We start from the raw sequence: 20948 nt of genomic DNA on the forward strand, positions 1-20948 counted from the left end.
AGTCAAATCCTCAGGAAAAAATGGTTCTAATCCTGACATGCAGGCTGAAGCTTAGCATTGGCTAAAGAAGGCAGCATTGGAAACGGACATATGATATGTCCGCTTTCCAGAAGTGAAGGTAAAGCACATCTGAATCTCCTACTGGAGTGACTGGTGTCTAGAAGCTGCTTTCAGCATTGTACCAACTTGACTATGGCTCACGTGCTTAAGGCTACAATTGATAAGGCATCCCTTCTGAATAAAACCAAACTAGGTCACCTCTCTCCTTGAATCTTAGCAAAGATTTATCCTTCTAATGGGGAGAGTGTTGTCCTTTTATGTCGTTGCTTATTATTTGACAATTCTGCTTTCAAACAGCTTGCCAGCTTTGCAGCTCCCGTCACAACAACACTACGAATAATTTAAGAGCTACCATTTTCCATCGAAGTTTTAATGAGCCAGGGAACTCGCAAAAGGGGCTCCGTATAACATAATTAAATAAAATCTAAGTAAATGGCAAGGTTTCACACACAATATTTTAGTTGAAAACAGCTGGTATGCAGAGAAAGAAAGGAGCATCGAGAGTGCATGATGCAAAAAGGCATTTCACAGAATGCAAATGCTAAAACTTTTCATATCACACACATACTAAAACGCTGAGTTACAAGTGGCTTCACTCCGATTTGGAAGAACAGGTAGGGGTGACACTTTTTTGATAGTCTGCACAGTAAAACATTCGACATGGAAGCCCATAACAGGTTCAAAGAGCCATTTGTCCTTAGGATAGAAATAAATACTCCAGAAACAGGCAGAGCCACATACATCATCTTGCTCAAGGAGCCCAGTGGTTGCTGGTTCTTTCCTATGTTTCCAAAGAGGGGGCAGTGCTGGATCCCTCAAAGCTGAGTCTTGCAGAGGTCGGTATTGTAAAATGTCTGTTTGGCTCAGAGCTGCAAAACTCTGCTTATTTCATGCTCGCACCAACTCCCCAAACTCATTGCAAATTGCAACTAGTCAGATCTGTGCTGAACCACATAGCTCAGCATTAATAGTCTGCACTATTTATGATACTGTACCATGTTTATTCCAGCCCTATAAATATTTGATATCAGAGTTGCACAAATCCTAGAGGTTTTGTTGTTTTTTTTTTAATTTCACATTAAGGTAACTTTGTTGTTGGTGCTGTTGCATAATATAAGGCTGTTTCAGTGTATTCCTTGAGAATGAAACTCCTGGTAAACCAATTTTCACTTCTTCCATCAGATTCTATCACCACCTTGCACAACCTTCCATGTGGCTATGGCTGTAATTCTGGATCAGTGTATGAAAAGTTTCTAAATTCTTCTTGGTTAATCATTGCGATAATCCCTTCTTCAATGGGGGTTAGAGCTGGTTCTTCTTTTATAAAATCAGGATCAAAATTACTAACATCTTCGCTGCATTTCTGCCAAACAAAAAAAAAGACAAAAAGAGGAGAGGTCAAAAACTTGCACCATCACTTTTCTATTCTCTTTGTTTGTAACTTTTTCTGGTCTTGAATGAGATGCGTGACTGCCTCCATGGAGTGCTCAGCTATTCTGTAACTCACTTTGGGCTGCACCCTGTAAGATGCTGCATGGCCCTGCTTAGCCCTTTAAAGCCTGTCCTTTGTAAGCCTCCATAGGCCTTTTGCTGGCAAACCCCTCGCTGACTTAGTTGACATCAGCTGGAGTTTTGCCTGCACTGCTGCTGAATGGCAGACCCCATGGAGCAGTAATCCCTTACTTTGTTTAAGTGTCAGATTGCACAGGCCCAGCCATTCACAGTAATTATACACACTGTTTCCAATTAGCTGAATCTACACAGTCTTTTGCTTATCTGTGCAGTGTCTGAAATGGCCTAGTTGGGGGATCTTCTCCTTTGTTCAAAAGCCATTATACTTGTACAATAATGAATTAGTAATGCCACAGGAGGAACAAACACCCTGTCTCCAGGTGCCAGATTCCTACCCACCCAGTACAAAGTATGATTGTTTTCAATAGAGACCCCAAAGTTGGCTTATGGTACATTTTGACACAACACTGATTTTGCCTGCCCCCGGAACAGCAAGGAGAAGTTTTATCATCACAAGAGTTTATTTTTCCAGATCCACTATAGCAAGGGAATTCACTGGACCTGGTGGAATGGTCACTTTACACTGTGCAAGAACATGTGTACGTTTAGAATGGGATTTTCAAACATACTCAGCATTGGCTCAACTCTGCTCCCAGCTGTGTCTCAAAAGGGCATTTTACCACTGATTTCCAGGGGGCTGAGAAGGGCAGGGCTGAGAGCCTTGGAAAATCCCACCCTTATGGTTTCCTTGACAAGTCTCACAAACCTTGCACAACCCAAAGATTTGCAAGCTCAGCAGACACACAGGTCTCTGGATGGCAATAGAAAGCTTGGTTCTGAAGTCCGAACTCCTCATTAGCCAAAGCAAAGGCCAAGTACCAGGGACGGCTGGGCCACGGTCCCAACATTAAGACTGGGGAAGACCCTGGTCCCAGGAAGATTTGGATTCAGATGAAAGAAAAGGCAGAACATAAAGAGCCTGATCCTGAAAAGTACTGAGCACCTGCAAGGACCACTGGGCCTGATTCCGCATGCACTGAACTCACTGGGATTTGAACAGGAGGGGGCCCACTGACTGCAATGTGAGATAAAGGAGCTCAGCAGCCCTGAGGATCAGGCCCCAAAAGGGAATTTAAAAGGCAGTGGTGCCATAGGAAGCTAACTGGAGAGAATGAGTGTGAAAGCATCACGAGGAGCATCCGTGGGGCAGTATGGTATCATGGGACAGAGGGACCAGCACTCTGTGCTCCCCGTCATCGTAACTATTCAATGGCATTACAGTAGCACCCAGAGGCCCCAGCACGGATCACTACACCACTGGGCTGGGCACTGTACAAATACTCAGTGAGAGACATCCCCTGCCCTGGACAGCTCACTGTCTCAATAGACAAGGCAGGGCTAAATTGGGAGAAGGGAAGGATTATTACCCCACATTTTGTACAAGGGAATTAAAGCACAGAGGGGAGTTAGGAGCCTAATCTACTTAGGCTCTTCTGAAAATGTGTCTTTAGATGCTTAGGTATCTTTCTGTCCCAGGCAGATTAAGTGACTTGACCAGCATCACACAGGGAGTCTGTGGCAGAACTGTGAATTGAGCCCACTTCTCCTAAGTCCCAGTCCAGTGCCTTAATCACAAAGCCACCCTTCCACTGCATCCTTCTCCCCAGTAGTTATACAGGTAGGGAGATAATTCAGCAAAAGGAGGGAGCGAGCAAGAGACTCCATCACTCACAATTCTTGGCCTGAAGGGTGGTTCCATCTGGCGCTGGTTCAGCAGGTCCCAGTCCAACCCTTTAAAGTAGGGGTGCCTCAGGATAGTGTTCTCCCCACCCTGAGCCAGGCTGCCCAGGCGTGAGTTGGGGTTCTTGGTCATAAACTGCAGAGCAAAATAAATGAACCTGGTTAGTCCTTTACTCACACCCAGCAAGGAGACAGGGGAGACACCTATTACTAGCAATCACACAAACACCGGTCCTCAGCTTTCTTGTTGAGCCGACTTTGCTGGCCAGACTTTCCACCTTCGTTACACTGGAAGAACATGCAGGGATCCTGACTCCTCTTTTAGGGAGGAAGCACGGGTATATTTATGTCCTTGGCCACTTCTATTCCATAAAAAAGAACAGGAGGACTTGTGGCACCTTAGAGACTAACAAATTTATCAGAGCATAAGCTTTCGTGAGCTACAGCCCACTTCATCGGATGCATAGAATGGAACATACAGTAAGACATACGTCTCCACGCAGAAGAATAAATGGACACAAATCTGACATCAGGAATCATAACATTCAAAAACCAGTAGGAGAACACTTCAACCTCTCTGGCCACTCAGTAAAAGATTTAAGGGTGGCAATTTTGCAACAGAAAAGCTTCAAAAACAGACTCCAACGAGAAACTGCTGAGCTTGAATTAATATGCAAATGAGATACCATGAATAGAGACTGGGAGTGGCTGGGTCATTACACATATTGAATCTATTTCCTTAAGTTAAGTATCCTCACACCTTCTTGTCAACTGTCTAAATGGGCCAGCTCGATTATCACTATAGAAGTTTTTTTTCCCTGCTAATAGCAGCTCATCTCAACTAATTAGCCTCTCACAGTTTGTATGGTAAATTCTAACTTATCTGTGTGTGTATATATATATAATCTTACTAAATGTTCCATTCTATGCATCCGATGAAGTGAGCTGCAGCTCACGAAAGCTTATGTTCTAATATATTTGTTAGTCTCGAAGGTGCCACAAGTCCTCCTTTTCTTTTTGCGGATACAGACTAACACGGCTGCTACTCTGAAATCTTCTATTTCAGATACATCCTTGGTTACCATGATAATAAAAGAAAGTTAAAGTGCATCATCTGCAGCACTATAGACATTGCACATTGTTTTGGGGGTTTTCTTTTTCAAGAACAAAAGCTCTTTATAAGGTTGGTATTTGCCAGCTGCCTGGGCTTTGGATTAGAGTCAGTTTTTAACTGTGCCTTTTTCCGAAACCTCAGCCTGCTGAAGTGAAGCCAGAAACCTGCCACGTTCTTCTTGAAGTCTCTCAGAAATCAGAGACGGCTGAGGAGAATGAGGAAGGGTTTGAATGTCACAGATCATTAAGAAGGAAGCGGCAATCCAAAGAAAACTGAACATATGAATTCACAGAGGTGACACCACCTTGTGTGTGTGAAACCCATAGGAAGACTCTCCCACCTCTGCTACGAGAGGAAAGAAACCTCTGTATAGCGCATCAAACTTCAGCTAGGGGTTCTGATCTGGAAGAAAGTAATAATAAAAGCTATGGCTCATCTAACTGGTTCAGTACTGGTGTGAGAGGGATATGGCTTGTATCTTTCAGATTCTGGAAATAATACTCAAGTGAGAATGCATTTTCAAGCAGTTTGGAAGTCTTTTCTCATACGAGGAATATTTTGTTTTGTTTTTAAACTTCAGGACCTAATTTTTTAAAAGACTGAAGAAACCAAATGAAAATTCCACCCCGCCACTACAAACATTTGATTCACTAGAGTAAGAGAAATCCAGTTCAATTTGATTGGAAAAAACCAGCCACTTCAATTTGCGGGGCAAGCTGAAATGGCAGCAGAAAGGAAAATCAGGATCATTGGCTGCGTTGTCCAGATGAGTTTCTTGAGGAGGGAAGAGCATTAAATTCAGTAAATACTGCGCCAGTCACCCCAGTCACTGTTGATGGAATTTTAAGTCTACTGCATCCTCGGCAATGAAAACATTAAAATGGGCAGGAGGAGCTTTGAGAAATCTTCTTGAATCTGACTGGAAGAACCTTTCAGAAGGCTGGAATTCCTCGAAGAGGAGTTACTAAAAGGCCCAGTCATTCCCTCCCCTGGACAATGAGAAGGGACAGAGAACACTGGAAATTCTGCAAGATTCACCTTGAGGAGTTTCCTCCACATTTCCCCCCTGAATGGGAGGGGCTTTCTGACCTCATGCAAGTGTGCATGGGCGATTTTTCAGCCTGGGAAGCCTATAGGACCCTCAGCTCCACAAACAGACCAACCACCACCCTGTTAGACTTCAGGCCACCAGCACAGGGAGCTAGCTCCTGTATGGAGCTCTCTGACCTCCCAACCTCCTTTCTTGGCAGCATGGCTTCCATATGCTGTCACTGGCTCTCCCATCCTATGTCCGTTTTCCACCAACCCTGTCTGAAGGTGCAGAAGGGAAGCTAATGCCGTTTACTGCAGCTGATAATCTGGATTCACAGGTGACTGCACCATGCAAAGCAACTGCTCTGTGGCTGTGCCTTAAGTGTGCCCCTTTTTTACCACAAAGCTCCAGCTATGTGGTATCTCCTGGGTGGGGACAAAATGCAGTGGAGGGGCTGTTTACTCCTATGAGCCCCCCTCCTAGTCTTCCTGCTTTTGTTCCTCTCTGCCAGCACAATCCAAGGGAAGTACACATCCCCAAAACACTCTGATTTGGGATTAGTGGATTCCCCTTGATCTATTTCTCTGTAAGATCTTCCATGACAGCTCAGATTCCAATCCATATACAAATCAGTGAGGGGCAAAGCAAAACCCTTTCAGAGTCTTTATATGAATTTCTTAGGTTTGCAAGAGTGGCTGGAAATCACATGATAACAGATTCGCTTGTGAGATTCCCTGTGCTTTTGCTTCCGGTCATGCTGGAGAGATGAGAACCTCTCTCCTACTGTTTCAGCAAACCCACTTCTGGACCCAGAGAGAAAGTAAAAATTACTCTTTCTTATTTGTATTACAGTGGTTCTTAGAGGCCCCTACCATGGTTGGATCCCATTGTGCTAGGCCCTGTACAAACACATAGTACAAGCCAGTATTTTCCCAAAAGAACTTAGATTAAATAGGCAAGACAAAGGAGGGGAAGGAGAAATGGAGGCACATCTAGATGAAGTAACTTATCCGAGGTCACACAGCAGCTGGAAATAGAGCCCAGGTCTCCTGACTCCCAGCCCAGTACCTATTCACTACACTATGCTGCCTCTGCTTAGAATGAAAAATAACAAAAATTTTCAAATCTCAGCAAAGTCTCATAGAGGATAGGTCCATCAGTGGATATTAGTCGGGATGGGCAGGGATGGTGTGCCTAGCCTCTGTTTGCCAGAAGCTGGGAACAGGTGACTGGGGATGGATCACTTGATTATCTGTTCTGTTCATTCCCTCTGGGGCACTTGGCATTGATCGCTGTCGGAAGACAGGATTCTGGGCTAGATGGACCTTTGGTCTGATCTAGTATGGCCATTCTTATGTTCTAAAGGGTTGGTACATTTAGGTTCAAGCCATGCAACCAAAAAAATCTGAATGGTTCTGTCCATTCACAAAACCAATCCAGAGCCCTGGGAAGTAGGAGTGTGTTTACATTCTCAATGTCTTGTTTTATTCAGCATTATACCAAAACTGCATCAAGCAAAGGCATCCAGTGCAACAAATCAAGTCCACCCAATTGTTCTGGTTCGGTTAGCTGGCTCTGATTAGCACAGTAGACCTCCTGCACCTCCTCAGGAAATTATAGCTGACACAAGGTATCTCAACCCCAAATGTGTCTGGTTTTTGGTATCCAAAGGAGGGAGGAAGGGAATCAGCCTTTCCCATTTGGTCACTTATGGAACGCACTTCTGACTGCCTGCCCCCTGGGGCAGTTCTGGGAAGATGCATAATTACTGCCAAGCTCATAGCTGGGCTGCTGCGAAAATCCTTTTGAAGTGATCCCTGTTTCAGAAGGGAAATTATTTGAACCACTGGATCCCTGATCGAAGAGCCTCCTTCTCCCGTGCTTCATATTTTACGTATAAATTCAGTCCTGCTCTGCAGTTGGTCTGGTTTTGGAAGTGTGAGTGTTCAGTGTGCACAGGCATTGGGGCTCAAGTGATAAAGCAGAAGCCTGAACAATTATCTTTATGTCTCTCTAAAAAATGAAGGGCCTCTACCTCATTTACAGTAAGGCCCCTTTACACCACTTTGACAGAGTAGTGGGGCCTTAATAGTGAGTGTAAATAAGTAAATGTTCCAAAGGCGCCTTTACATGACCAGAGTGATAGCAAAGGGCTTTATTAAATGAGAATCAGGCCCAAAAGATTCTGTTTTAAAACAGGCAGGATACAATTTGAAAGGACAGGCACATTTATTATCATCCCACATAACTGCATCCATCTCTGACTGACTTCTTTTACACAGTACTGAGGCATTTTGCATGCAAATGCCGCTCAGTATGTGTGATTTATCATTCTGAAATTCTAGCCCTTGGATGCCATTATACAGTACCTGTAAACTGTTACTATAGTCATGACACCCCAGAACATCCTACCCTATTACATAGGCTGATGTGCTGGCCTCATGCCTCTGTGACCCAGAGGCTGTCACAAACACCCTGCTGTTTGCCATTTCTAGTCTTTCAGAACATGAAATCTTACCGTGCTTTCTGGAAATGGTGGGTCTGGATAGAGTCAACATGCTTTATGTGGGAAATGGTTGGGTTTAACATCATCGAGTAGGTATCTGGCAACTGAGTCCCAGGAAAAAAAGAACGCGAACAGCGCCTCTTACTACTTGTGTCAATTTTAATACTTTGTCCCATAATGTAGTTACATATCGTATCATATGATGCACTTCAAATTAAAGGCTGAAATGTTCAAAGCCACCTAAGGGATTTGGATGCCCGATTCTCATTAAATTTAATAATCTAAAAGATATGCTCTAATTCAGCCCAAAGTAATGGGGTTCACGCAGGATTCACTGGCTGAAATTCTAAGGCAGGAGGTCAGACAGATGATTATGATGGTCTCTCCTGGCCTTAAAAATCTATGAAACTCCCTAGGCAGCTTAGAACCTCAGTAAAAATGTTTGTATTATTTATTCTTTGTATTACGGTAGCATCTAGAGGCCTAATAGCAGGGACTCAGTATGCTACGTGCTATACATATACACAGTAAAAGACAGCCCCTAAATAGACAGGACAGACAAAGAGTGGATGAAAAAAAAAAGGATTATCTCCATTTTACTGATGGGTAACTGAGGCATAAGTGGCTCAAGGTCACAGAGCAAGTCTGTGGCAGAGCAGGGAATTCAACCCAGCTCTCCGGAGTTGCAATCCAATGCCTTAACCACCAAGAACAACCTTCCTCTCCAAAGTGTTTATGTGACATTATGGGAGATTGAAGCCTGTGCCAATGGCTCAAAAAGTTTAGCCAACACCTTCCTCACTAGTCAGTGGCAGGACGGGTATTGCAGCATGCCATTCTAGGCCACCAGAGAGCTCTGAGGGCTTCTGGATACCAGATGAAACATGAATAGGGCAAGGGAAAACACATAAGGACATTTAAAAAATCCAGGGCCTGGCCTCTAGGATTGTACTAGGAAATGATAAACTCTGGAAGAGGAAAGTCTTGGCCCCACTTAGAATCCAGAGAGAACCAAGACTTATCCTAATATATATTCATAATCAGGCCCAGGTCTGAAAGACCTACAGGGCCTTCCAGGTCCAACTCTATTGTGTTTTGGCAGTTAATGGGAGATGATTCACAGGTAAAAGGTTTCTCTCGGAAAATGTCTTTTAGTACTTAATCAGAATCTGTATTTTGCACCAATATCTAGACAACTAATACGAGTATCTGCCTCTTTCCCCAGCTCTATCTACAAACTGCCCATCAAAGAGTTACATAGAAAGAATGAGACAGCCCTTAGCAAAAGCAAAACAGGTTAAAAATCATATAAGTCACTTGATCCTGCTTCCATTGAAATCAATGGCCTAGACTCCTCTGTCTACATGGGTTTGTAAAGCTGTAAACTCACAGTTATTTTGAGCCTGACCTCATCTGAACTTCTCAGAGGCACGTCAGCCAAAAACAGCACATTGAGCCAGAACACCTGACCTCCATGGGATTGTTGATACATATTTACTGAAAGAACATGTAATGAATCACTCCATACAGTTAAGAGTGGAAGATTAGTCTGCCAGCGAAGCTACAACAGAGATTGTAGGCATAAGGGAGCTCACCACTGGGAAAATATTTTTTCACCCACAAGAGTTAAATCTGTAGACAGGTGGACTATTCTGTACACTGCTTGCCCCAGAGCACTGCAACTGATTTATAAAGAACCATGGCTTTATAGACTTGTCTAGAGACTTGAGAATGTGCAGAAATATTTGTACAAACCAAGTTTCTAATAATAATTTCCTTGCTTTTTAGAGTTATATATAATGATCACACACACACGCTCAGCATTATTTTAACATATCTATTTTGTATTTATTTATAGCAGTGTTGATTAGTTTCACACACAATATTGTGTTGAGTAGGCTACTTCTTAGTGGGGGGAAATGTTAAAAAAAATAAAATAAAATAAAAAAATCCAAACACGAGGGGTGAGAGGAAAAGCACCTCAGGAATCTGGATGGGTGAGCAATGAAAATGACTTCTTTAGCCACAACAGTTGGATTCTACTAGCAATAATTATTACTACTTGTACTACAGTAGTACGTAGCTGTCACAACTCAGGTCATTAAGTTGTACACTTAGTAAGACACAACCGAAGCTCCAAGGAGCTTAGGATCTAAACAGGCGAAGGAGACGCAGAAGGTAAGTATTTAATGAAGTGTTATTATCCCCATTTTACAGATGGGGAACTGAAGCAGAGAGAAGTTAAGTGACCAGCCCAGAGAGACACAGAGAGTCTGTGGCAGAGCCGATGACAGATCTCCTGAGTCCCAACCCATCTCTCTTAACCACAAGACAAACCTCCCTCAAATGGACACTAAGCCAAACCATCCCAATCCAACTCTTGCCTTCAAGATGTTAAGCAAAAGCAATATTTCCTTTTACTTTTTCTTAGCGTTTCCCTCTTGTGGTTAGTGAACTATGATAAACGCAAAAAGGAAAAGCAAGAGTGCACTAGACTAATGGAACCAAAATGCAGCTCCCTTGGGAATGAGATAGAATGGGCTTTCCAGGATCTCAGGCTCATTAAGAGGAGTGGCCTGAAACAACAAAACAGAAATTAACTTTAAAGGAAACGGGGTTTCTCAAAGATCTATCTGATTTTAGACAAAGGGGAATTGTTATATAAATAGAGCAATTACTCTAATTAAGGCTTCCCTTCATGAATCTTGTGACTGAACACTGGACTTGCAGCAAACGTGGTTTGACTATTATGTAAGCAAACCAAACCAACAATATATGATTTCATTAGCCTTTAGCAGCCCCTAAACGAAGGGGAAGAAAGATGGCTCTACATTTGTTAATGACGTGAAGTCAGGAGGCACTCACACAGCATAAAGAAAAGGAGGACTTGTGGCACCTTAGAGACTAACCAATTTATTTGAGCATAAGCTTTCGTGAGCTACAGCTCACTTCATTAGATGCATCAGCTGTAGCTCATGAAAGCTTATGCTCAAATAAATTTGTTAGTCTCTAAGGTGCCACAAGTACTCATTTTCTTTTTGCGAATACAGACAAACACGGCTGCTACTCTGAAACCTGTCACATAGCATAGGAGCACTTCATTAGCAGCTCTTACAGGGCTCGGTCCTGAGCGTCTTTCTTGGACAAGACTCCCATTACATTCCACGAGAGCGCTATCTGAATCAGACCAGGAGTATAACTTCCAAAAGTGTCTAAATGGCTCAGAAGCCGTAATCCCATTTTCAAAAGTGATTCAGGTTCCACTGACTGTCACTGACAATTAGGCTCCTAAGTGCTGAAGTCATTTTTGAAAATAGGATTTAGACTTCCAAGTCAGTGAGGCACTTTTGAAAATGTCAACTCTCTTCTACATTGAGGATTTGCCCCGATTACCGCTATCAGCACTGCTGCTTGGCCCCTTGTGCAGTGTGGTAAATTGCTATAAGCTGTGATTCCTGCCAGGCAGTTTACCATAGGTTTAAGCAGGGGTGAGCTCCACTGATGCAAATAACAGCTTTGCCTGTCTGTGTTGGGGTTCTGGCTGCTGATGGCAGGAATCAAGGTAAATTCTCCTATGTAGACAAGGCCTAAAGAATGCAGCATTAGGTCTAGGGAGTAGAAATATACTTGAAATGCATTTTTGAAAATGGGGGAAAATTTTTTGGTTATTTCACCTTTCCAGCTATGAAGTAAAAGGGATATGGGTAAGACTACATCACTCCTCTCTGCTCTGCATGAAAGCCACATGGAGCATAAAACTTAACAGCTATCACAATGGCACTAGCAAAAGCTTTAGTGCTATAGCCCCCTGGTGCTAAGAATAAAACTGTCAGGGCTGCAGAGGTTAACTTCACTGATATTAAATTGAGATAAGTTTAGTCTCACTCCTGCTTGGTCTCTAGATGATCATGTGACCACTGGATGAGGGGCTGACAATTCCAACCGCTATAGAGAACAAAGAAGATTACTTGGCTGTAAGGATTGTTGAGGAAGATGGATACTCAAAATAAACCAGGGTAGAAAGAGGAAGCAGTGTGAGTGATCAACACATCTGGGGCCACATTTTCTGCAGCTGTAAATGGGTAAAGCTTCATTGACATCAAAGGAATTTTGCCCATTCACACAGCAGAGAATCTGGTCCCAGAGGGTGGCTCTCTGCCCCCAGGTGAAGTTAGAATACTGATTGTTTAGCTTCAAACTAACTTCTTGTACTGGAATCTGCTTGCTTCCCCCCAACTTTTTCAGATGTTCCCATCAACACAAATACAAAATGAATAGACTTAGGCCAAAATTAGGCCTGGGTGCCTAAAATAAAAATATTAATCGCAATTAATCACGCAATTAAAAAACTTAAGCACGATTAATCGCACTGTTAAACAATAGAATACTATTTATACAATATTTTTGAATGTTTTCCACATTTTCAAATATATTGATTTCAATTACAACACAGAATACAAAGTGTACAGTGCTTATTTTAATTAACACATTTTTTTTTAACAAGTGTCATCAGCATGGAAGCACGTCCTCTGGAATGGTGGCTGAAGTATGAAGGAGCATACAAATGTTCAGCATATTTGGCACATAAATACCTTGCAATGCTGGCTACAAAAGCATCATGCGTACGTCTGTTCTCACTTTCAGGTGACATTGTAAATAAGAAGCAGGCAGCATTAACTCCCGTAAATGTAAACAAACTTTAGCAACTGGCTGAACAAGAAGTAGGACTGAGTGGACTTGTAGGCTATAAAGTTTTACATTGTTTTGTTTTTGAGTGCAGTTATATAACCAAATAAAAAAATCTACATTTGTAAATTGCACTTTCATGTTAAAGAGATTGCACTACAGTGAATTGATGTGAATTGAAAAATACTATTTCTTTTGTTTATCATTTTTACAATGCAAATATTTGTAATAAAATAATATAAAGTGAGCACTATACACTTTGTATTCAGGGTTGTAATTTAAATCAATGTATCTGAAAATGTAGAAAAACATCCAAAATATTTAATAAATTTCAATTGGTATTCTATTGTTTAACAGTGCAATTAAAACTGAGATTAATTGCGATTCATTTTTTAAATCGCAATTAATTTTTTTGAGTTAATCACGTGATTTAACTGCAATTAATTGACAGCCCTACTAATAATGTATTAATGTAGATGAGTTTCTCGTAGGCTTGGAAGAAGAGAGAATATTTAGTGTGATCCCTTTGGAAGTTCCCTCAGCTGGGAAGCTACAGCGATTCCAGAATGATGGTTCTGAGGTCAGACCTGGAGAACTGCTCAGGAAACGCAAGATGAAAAGTAAACAAAAGTTGTTTACAAGGATCCAGCACGGAGCTTCAGAAAGCGAGTCAAATATTTGAGTGTGGCTTTGACAGCCAAAGCTCAATCTAACTGTAAGACAGAATTTATTGGGTCTGCCAACTCAGAAAAGATGCCAAAGGGAATGATGTACTGGCATATTTGAAGGCATTTTTAATATCTGCTTTTGTTAGCCAGGCTCCTTGACTCTGAGGAGAAGCAATGAGTTCATCATGGCTCCTCTTTGATTTCAATTGTGTCCACCATAGTGTTCATTCTTTACCCTTTAATTCTTGTCTAAAATTTTACAGTAACTGGTTCATTGCACAAACAAAAGTTCACACTGCTTGTTCTGACACTGTGTGCAAAACAGATTAGCTGCTGCCTTCTATTTGTTCTTAATACAAAGAACTTGGGCTGGATCCATGGACAATGAGTGCAAAGAAGGGAGAGCACTGTGGTAACACTCCATGTGTTCTCTGGGTTCTGCTGGTATAGCCAGCTGTAAGCCACCAGCTCCTGGTTCTCCCCTCGCACACTCCAGTCCACTGTAGGATGCATTCTGGGGTGCAGCTGGAGAGCACACCAGCCACCAGAAGTTACAGCAGTCACAAGGTTGCTCTGACTTGCACAGGGGCCAAACTGGGCTTAAGATTGGCGGGGGGGGGGGGGGCGCTGAGGCAGAAAGCTGAGCTCAGTCCTATGGATTTTGTTATTTTGTTTCTCTGCTCCCCTGGCACTGGCAGCAGTTTGCTCGTATCATGTTCTTTACAAAAATCTGCTTCATTAAAAAAAAAAATCTTTTTACTGCAAGAACCCTGGTCTCTCCCACCATCTCTCCTAACTAATGACAGTTTCAGGTTGCTGATTGGGACGAGACTGAGGCTCATGACTGCATGCTCTCCCTCATGGACTCGGGAAGGCCTTTGTAAAAGTATGCTGATGAGCAAGCGTAAGGTTGTCCTACACCAGGTGTAACCAATATAGCTGGTAAAGTTGACATCCCCTAGGATGTATCGTTTATTTCTCCTGCATTCTCATTGCTTTCTTTACTGCTGCTTGCCTGCACTGAGGGCCATAGGGGAATTTTTTTCAGTATCTCTCAGATCTAGTTTCTGGCCAGATTGTGGTACGCTCATTTGGCACAGATTCAGTCTCTGAGCACTTCAGTTTGGAGCGATTATCCTCCATTTGCTTGGACTGAATTACATTTAGCACTTAGCACATAAGAGATTAAAATGATTTTAGCTCTGCTTTAATTGCATTTTTGTGGGGGCCTCACCATTTTTTGTGCTTCCTTACTTGGTATCATCTGCAAACTAGGAAAACCCCTGTTTTCTATACACTGTTCTCTACCTAATCTATACAAACAAACTGGTTCACTGCACTAGAGTTTGATTAAAAGGTGCAATTATGGTGTTATTTATATGAACACACAAAGCATTGACCAGACTGCACTACCAGAGTTCCCCTATTTAGCATGCTGCTTTTAGTGCTCGATTCTGCCATCCTTATGCACCCTGAGTAGTACCTAACTCTGAGTAGCCCCACTGTACTTGTGGAACTACTCAGTGTAAGTAAGGACGGCTGAATCACACCTCAAAGCAACATGCAAACAGAGGCACCCTGGCAGCAGGGCATTCTGGGAAATTTGGTGTGCTCATTTCTCTCCAACAGTTACAAGGTGGATGTGTGGCTCTGAACTAGCCTCAAATCTTTTGCTCTTATGGGCTACAGTGGAATGACAACTCTTTACAGAAAATTGTACTCTGCTTTTTTGATTAATAAGATTAAAATTGGGGGAGGCAGAGGAAGGCACGGTGCCTTCGTATGAACGTACAGCACCCAGCATCATGGGGCCCTGATCATGACTGGGGCCACTGGGCAGGACTGTAACACAAACAATAGTGATAATAATAAACAATTAAACTTTTAAGTAGCTGTTAGGAGTTCTACACAGAAGACTCTCTCTCTCTATTGAAAATTAAGTGACCTTCCTTGTGCTCTGCTCTGAAAGACTTCAGAGCCTTGATTGATTGGAGATAGACGTCAGGGCTTTTATCTGCTCCAGTCACCCTGGCCTGTCACTCGGGCGTACTTTGGTATTGGAATCCTGTCTTTGAGCCCCTGAATGAGAAGTCCCTCTGGAGTGGGATTGAAAAAGCCTCAGTCAGTATCCCAAAATACACTATCCTGGGGCCACGGGGTGGGAGCAGACACCTGGTTCCATGTTTAACCGTTGCTGTTAAAAAAGCTTCAGTCTCTTGAAAACAGGTTCAGAGGGCACATTGGGGTCAGTGCAGGGGCCTTTGACCTCCAGACATGTGTTCATATACTAGATCAGGACACACATCCCAGCTGATGGAGCTCAGCCACTAACGGACACTCTCCTGAAGTCATACGGTTTGGAGCGATACTATATCCAGTTGTCTCTCTACATGTTCTCGAGTACTATGGGGAGATTCTCCATGACTGACTGCATCCGGAGAAGAAACTCCCAATTCCCTCTTTCTCTATCTTGTGCACCAGTGGCCAAGAACTAGAGCACAGATAGGCCCCGTGAGAGACATAAACTCCCAACTGGAGTTGTCATGGAATATACAAAAACCTGAAGGAGAACACTTCAACCTCCCTGGACACAAAAGAGCAGATTTAAAGGTAGCCATCCTGCAGCAAAAAAACTTCAGGACCAGACTTCAAAGAGAAACTGCTGAGCTTCAGTTCATTTGCTAATTTGACACCATCAACTCAAGGTTAAACAAAGACTGTGACTGGCTCGCCAACGACAAAAGCAGTTTCTCCTCCCTTGGTATTCACACCTCAACTGCTAGAAGAGGGCCTCATCCTCCCTGATTGAACTAACCTCGTTATCCCTAGCCTGATTCTTGCTTGCATATTTATACCTGCCTCTGGAAATTTCCACTACATGCATCCCACAAAGTGGGTATGCACCCACGAAAGCTTATGCTCCAATACGTCTGTTAGTCTGTAAGGTGCCACAGGACTCTTTGCACAAAGTGGCGGGACCTCCTGCCACCTCTAGAGGGTGAGGAGCCCCGGTGGGCCAGCCTCTATTCCACCTTAGTCCCGAGGCCCGCCGGGGATATCAGTTGGCGGCTCCTTCACAGGGCCGTGAGCACGGGCATGTACTTGGCGCGGTTCACCCCAATCCCGGACACCTGCCCCTTTTGCAGTGTGAGAGAAACCTTGCCGCACGTCTATCTGGAGTGCGCCAGGTTGTAGCCCCTATTCCGGCTCCTCACGAATATTTTGTTAAGGTTTTGGTTGCACTTTTCTCCTCACCTCCTTATCTATGCACTCCCTGTCCGTGGCCCCACTAAGTCGCGGGACCTCCTGGTCAACCTCCTCCTGGCCCTGGCTAAAGTGGACATCTATAAAACCAGGGTGAGGAGGTTGGCCGATGGAGTCTCCTGCGACTGTGGGGCCTATTTCCGATCCTCTGTCTGTTCACGCCTCCGGGCAGAGTTCCTCTGGGTGGCATCCACTGACTCCCTTGACGCTTTTGAGGAGCGGTGGGCGCTGTCCGGGGTTCTCTGCTCGGTGTCCCCGTCCGGTTCCTTTCGTTTGACCCTTTGACCGCACTCCCGTCCCTGTTGTTCATTAGTTGTCCCCCGTAATTATTTGGTTTCCCAGGTCCTGTGGATCCCCCCCTTAGGCTGGGAGGGATCCTTTAGCAGTGGGCGAGCTTCGCCCGCCCACTTCCTGGATCCCAATAAGGCCACAGGACTCTTTGCCTCCTGTTGTTTGTTCCCACTGTGCACAGGGAAGCAGAACTTTGTACACTCTTTGTGAATAAACAGGATTGAACAAAGAGATACCCGACTCCCAACATCAATTTCTCCTCCTAATGGAAACAACCCAGCAAGGCCTCCAAATTGGCTCACCACTCAGCTGAAAAGAGGCAACAATAAGATTCTGGAAGTGCGTTGATATGAGGAATAGTAAGGAAAGATATGGGACAAAATATGCTAACTTCTGCTGAACTTGAGAGAGTGGCTTTTCCTATTCATTGATCTATTTATATTTTTCAAAACAAATTCAATAAAAGAATAAGTGATAAAGAGAAATATGGAGGACCAGCGATAACACTGACCACTCTGCTCAGGAATTGACATTAGAAATCCTTCATGACAGGTACTCAACTTTGCTGCTCTTGTTTTAATGCTGGGTTCAGACATCTGCAAGTGTTAACCAGCATCAAAGGGGTTATGTAGACAACCACAGAAGGAAGTGAACTCAGCGACCTGTGGCAACAGACAGTTTGGTAAACCAGAGAATTTGCCTTCTGAGTCAGTGTCAATTCTAGATAATTGTGATCTATAAACATAGATCAACTTCCTGTGTCTTCTTTTCCCCTCTTTTTGTCACTGTACTTCTGACAACATCACTACATCCAAGTACTTTTCGGGCACCTCTATGCCAGCAGGATTGGATTAGCTCCTATAACCATGCCCATTAGCTCTTTAAATCATCCCCTCTACAGCCTCATCGAGGCTGGAGAATGCTCTTTTTGCTAACTCACCAACATAAGGATTACCCCTCAGTATTACACCTGCATTTCCAAACTACGTGTTGAACACAGACTACTGAGACCCCAGGCTGTCCTTCTAGCATCTGACTCTTCTCTTGCAGTATGTTTCAGCTTATTCACTCTTCATTCAAAATCAGCATTGCAGGCTCCTACCCCAAGTCTTGATTTTGACCTCTACAGGGTCAAACAACAGCAGGGTTTAAATAATACTACTTTTTCTCCATTATATGCATCTCAAGCCAGGGGTGCTGGAACAATTTTTACAGTGGGGGTGCTGAGAGCCATTGAACCAAACTGTAAACCCTGCATATGATAGAAACCATTTCAAGCCAGGGGGTGCAGCATCACTCCCAGTTCCAGCACCTGTGTCTCCAGCAGGCCTGAAGTCTAGTTTGTGATCCACACCAGTTTTTGGAGGAGTGTCTGAGTGTAAGAAAGTGTCTGAATGCTCACATTGAGCACAGAAGTTAGCAGCCATCTCCCAGTGAGCACCAGGTTCCTCATTTGACTATCAAATATGAGGCGGGGCGGGGCAGCTGATGGTTAGAAGCTCTGGGCTGAGAAGGCAGGGATAAAGCTATCCTGGGGTGCTACCATGCCTTAACCCTTGAGGTTACCTACCTTGTAGAGTGAGGCTTTAGTACAGTTGGTACGCTCCAGAAAACCTTGGAAAGCATCTTCAAATCTCCAAGCCTTTGGCCCACTGATTACCAGTTTTATCTATTACCCACACCATCATCCCTTGTAATGACTCCATTGTCTTTGGGGTCGTTTAAACTTACAGCAGCGTAGCGCTTAGTGAAGACTCTATCTGTGCTGACAGAAGAACTTCTCCCGTGGTAGCTATATGGGCGGGAGAAGCCCTCCCGTTGACATAGTGCTGTCTACATCAGGGGTTAGGTTCGTATAACTATCTCGCTCAGGGGTGTGGATTTTGGTAGTGTAGACCAAGCATTCCTTTTCCCCTTGCCCTGAAGCCAGGTGCAGAAAGCCTGTGTACCTTTCATGGTTTTACCTCCCCTTTAGACCATTGCTCCTTGAGCCTTGGTTTTTAACATGTCTCCTTTTCTGTTAAACAAAACTTCCAGCAAGCTGGTGCAGGATCGGATCATACTCAAGAAAAGCACACAGATATGAACTCAACTAGAGTTATAGTGATGGTGCTGAAATCAGATATACCATGATGCTCCTGGGCAAAAAGGATGAAAAAGACAGTCATATTTCAGGTGGTAATTCATACGGCTGGGATCCCAAGATCTCCAGCTGCTTGGAATACCATTAGCTCCACTCTAAATGTTATTGTTCACTAGTGACAAATCAGACATCAGACTTCTGTGTTAAAATGAACCCCTAGCTACACACAGCCAATGTGAGTCACTGTCTAGGAACTTGCATAATGACATTTCCAGTACAAGTTTCCTTTTCACAGAGTCCTCCCCAGAAGATGGGGGTAACTAGGTCAGCTTATATCAAGGAGGATTTTGAGGGGGTATATTTTATAGACGTTTATACAGCAGGAGCAGGGGCCAGATTCATTCCTGGCATAGCTAAACAGAATTACTTTGGGGCTGATAATGAGTAGTGGGAGACGGAAGTTGGAAAATGAAACTCACACAGCTCTAGTTACAGCTAATGGGCCAGGTCCCCGGCTGGTGTAAGCCGACATAGTTCCACTGACTCCAACACAGCTTTGCTGATTTACACCAGCTCAGAATCAGCCTGCCCTTCCCTCCAGCCCTTTACAAACATTTTTAAAATGACACAAAACATTGAAGGGGAAACAAGGAACAATTTCCTTTTTAAAGCACAAATGGTTTCTGCTCTGGCTTCTACACAGGCTCCATGTGCATTTAGGTTGTTTTTTGTTTCCCTACAGCAGCAATGCTCAAAAACATTTCTGGAACAGCTGCTGACCAAACAAAAGCTTATGACCTAAATCAGCACTTGAGAATGGATAGTGGCAACCTTCAGGAAATTACAAAGATGCACAGGGTGCAACCTACCTCACAGGATACAAGCACAGATGACTTCTAGGGTGGAGGGAGCTGTGCAAAGAACAGTGGTGAAAAGCAACTTGAAATAGGCCCCAAACTTCATGATGCTGAACCACAGCATAAAGCGATACACAAAAATAAACTGCTCCTGTGCTTATTTATCCTCTGTATCAACTTATAAAAAAATCTCAAAAGGCCAACTGTTTAGCAGATCAAATATCTTCCCAGTTAGTTTGATGGCCCTTTGCCATTCTGGCTGGAGGGAGAATTTGATTTTGGTTTCAGGGATGTGTGTCACTCGTGCTCTGCATTCATTAGTATTACTAGAACTGTTGAAGGTTTCAAGCCAGGCCTGTTAGTGAGGAAGGATGGTCCAGTAGTTAGGGCATTGGTCTGGTATTAGACGACGCAGGTTCAATTCATGCTCTGCCAGACCTCATGTGTGATCTGTTCCATTCTATATAGGCTCTTCTACCATGCCCATCACTGTAGTGTCAGAGTACTTGGACAAATCACTTAGTCTCTCAGTGCCTCATCTGTAAAATGGAGTTAATGGTTTCCTGCCTCACAGGAATGATGTGAGAATAAATACAGTAGAGACCGTGAGGTGCTCAGACACTATAGTAATAGAAACCGTATAAGTAACGTAGAGAATGTTAAAAGCAGGAGTCCTCTACCACCTGAGCAAGTCTCCCAACCGGCAGCTATAGTAAGCTATCATCCTTTCATAGAGACCAACCATTAGAGGGGAACAAAGACCCACATTGTACTAGAGTGTGTTATATGGGAACTTCATATATAAATATTGAACTGAGCTAATATCTGTGGCAAATATATAAATTCAGTTATTAGCACTAAAATTCCTTCTTACAATTCAAAAATAGGTAAAGAGCAAACAAGCATGTCAATTATTCATTGGAATTTAGAGGCCAAAAACATCCCTTTGTATCTAGTTACAAAGAGTTGCCTTTTCTCTAAAGTTGATGTGCTTTGGCACTATTGAAAGTACAACATGAGAAAGTGAGAAGGGACCAGTGAAACTACCTGATGAAATGGTCTGTAACCAAAAGCAATTAATTAGGGACTAAAGGGAGCTCATGCTCAAGATATACAAAGTGTCTTAGCGCTGCA

The 20948-nt window shown here is 43.4% G+C and overlaps 1 protein-coding gene across 1 annotated transcript in view; it reads right to left on the reverse strand.

Annotated features, from left to right (window-relative positions):
- Positions 1-501: 501 nt before the first annotated feature.
- The window catches only part of PRKCH (protein kinase C eta), a 168778-nt gene continuing 148331 nt past the window's right edge, over positions 502-20948 (reverse strand). Inside the window, exons 13-14 of the mRNA XM_073349907.2 lie at positions 3305-3448; positions 502-1423 (exon numbers count right to left, since the gene is read on the reverse strand). Of these exons, the coding sequence (XP_073206008.1) occupies positions 1277-1423; positions 3305-3448 (291 nt within the window). The 3' untranslated portion in view covers positions 502-1276. The remainder of the gene's footprint in view (positions 1424-3304; positions 3449-20948) is intronic.

This window comes from Lepidochelys kempii, chromosome 6 (assembly GCF_965140285.1).
Source record: "Lepidochelys kempii isolate rLepKem1 chromosome 6, rLepKem1.hap1, whole genome shotgun sequence".
Lineage (NCBI taxonomy): Eukaryota > Metazoa > Chordata > Testudines > Cheloniidae > Lepidochelys > Lepidochelys kempii.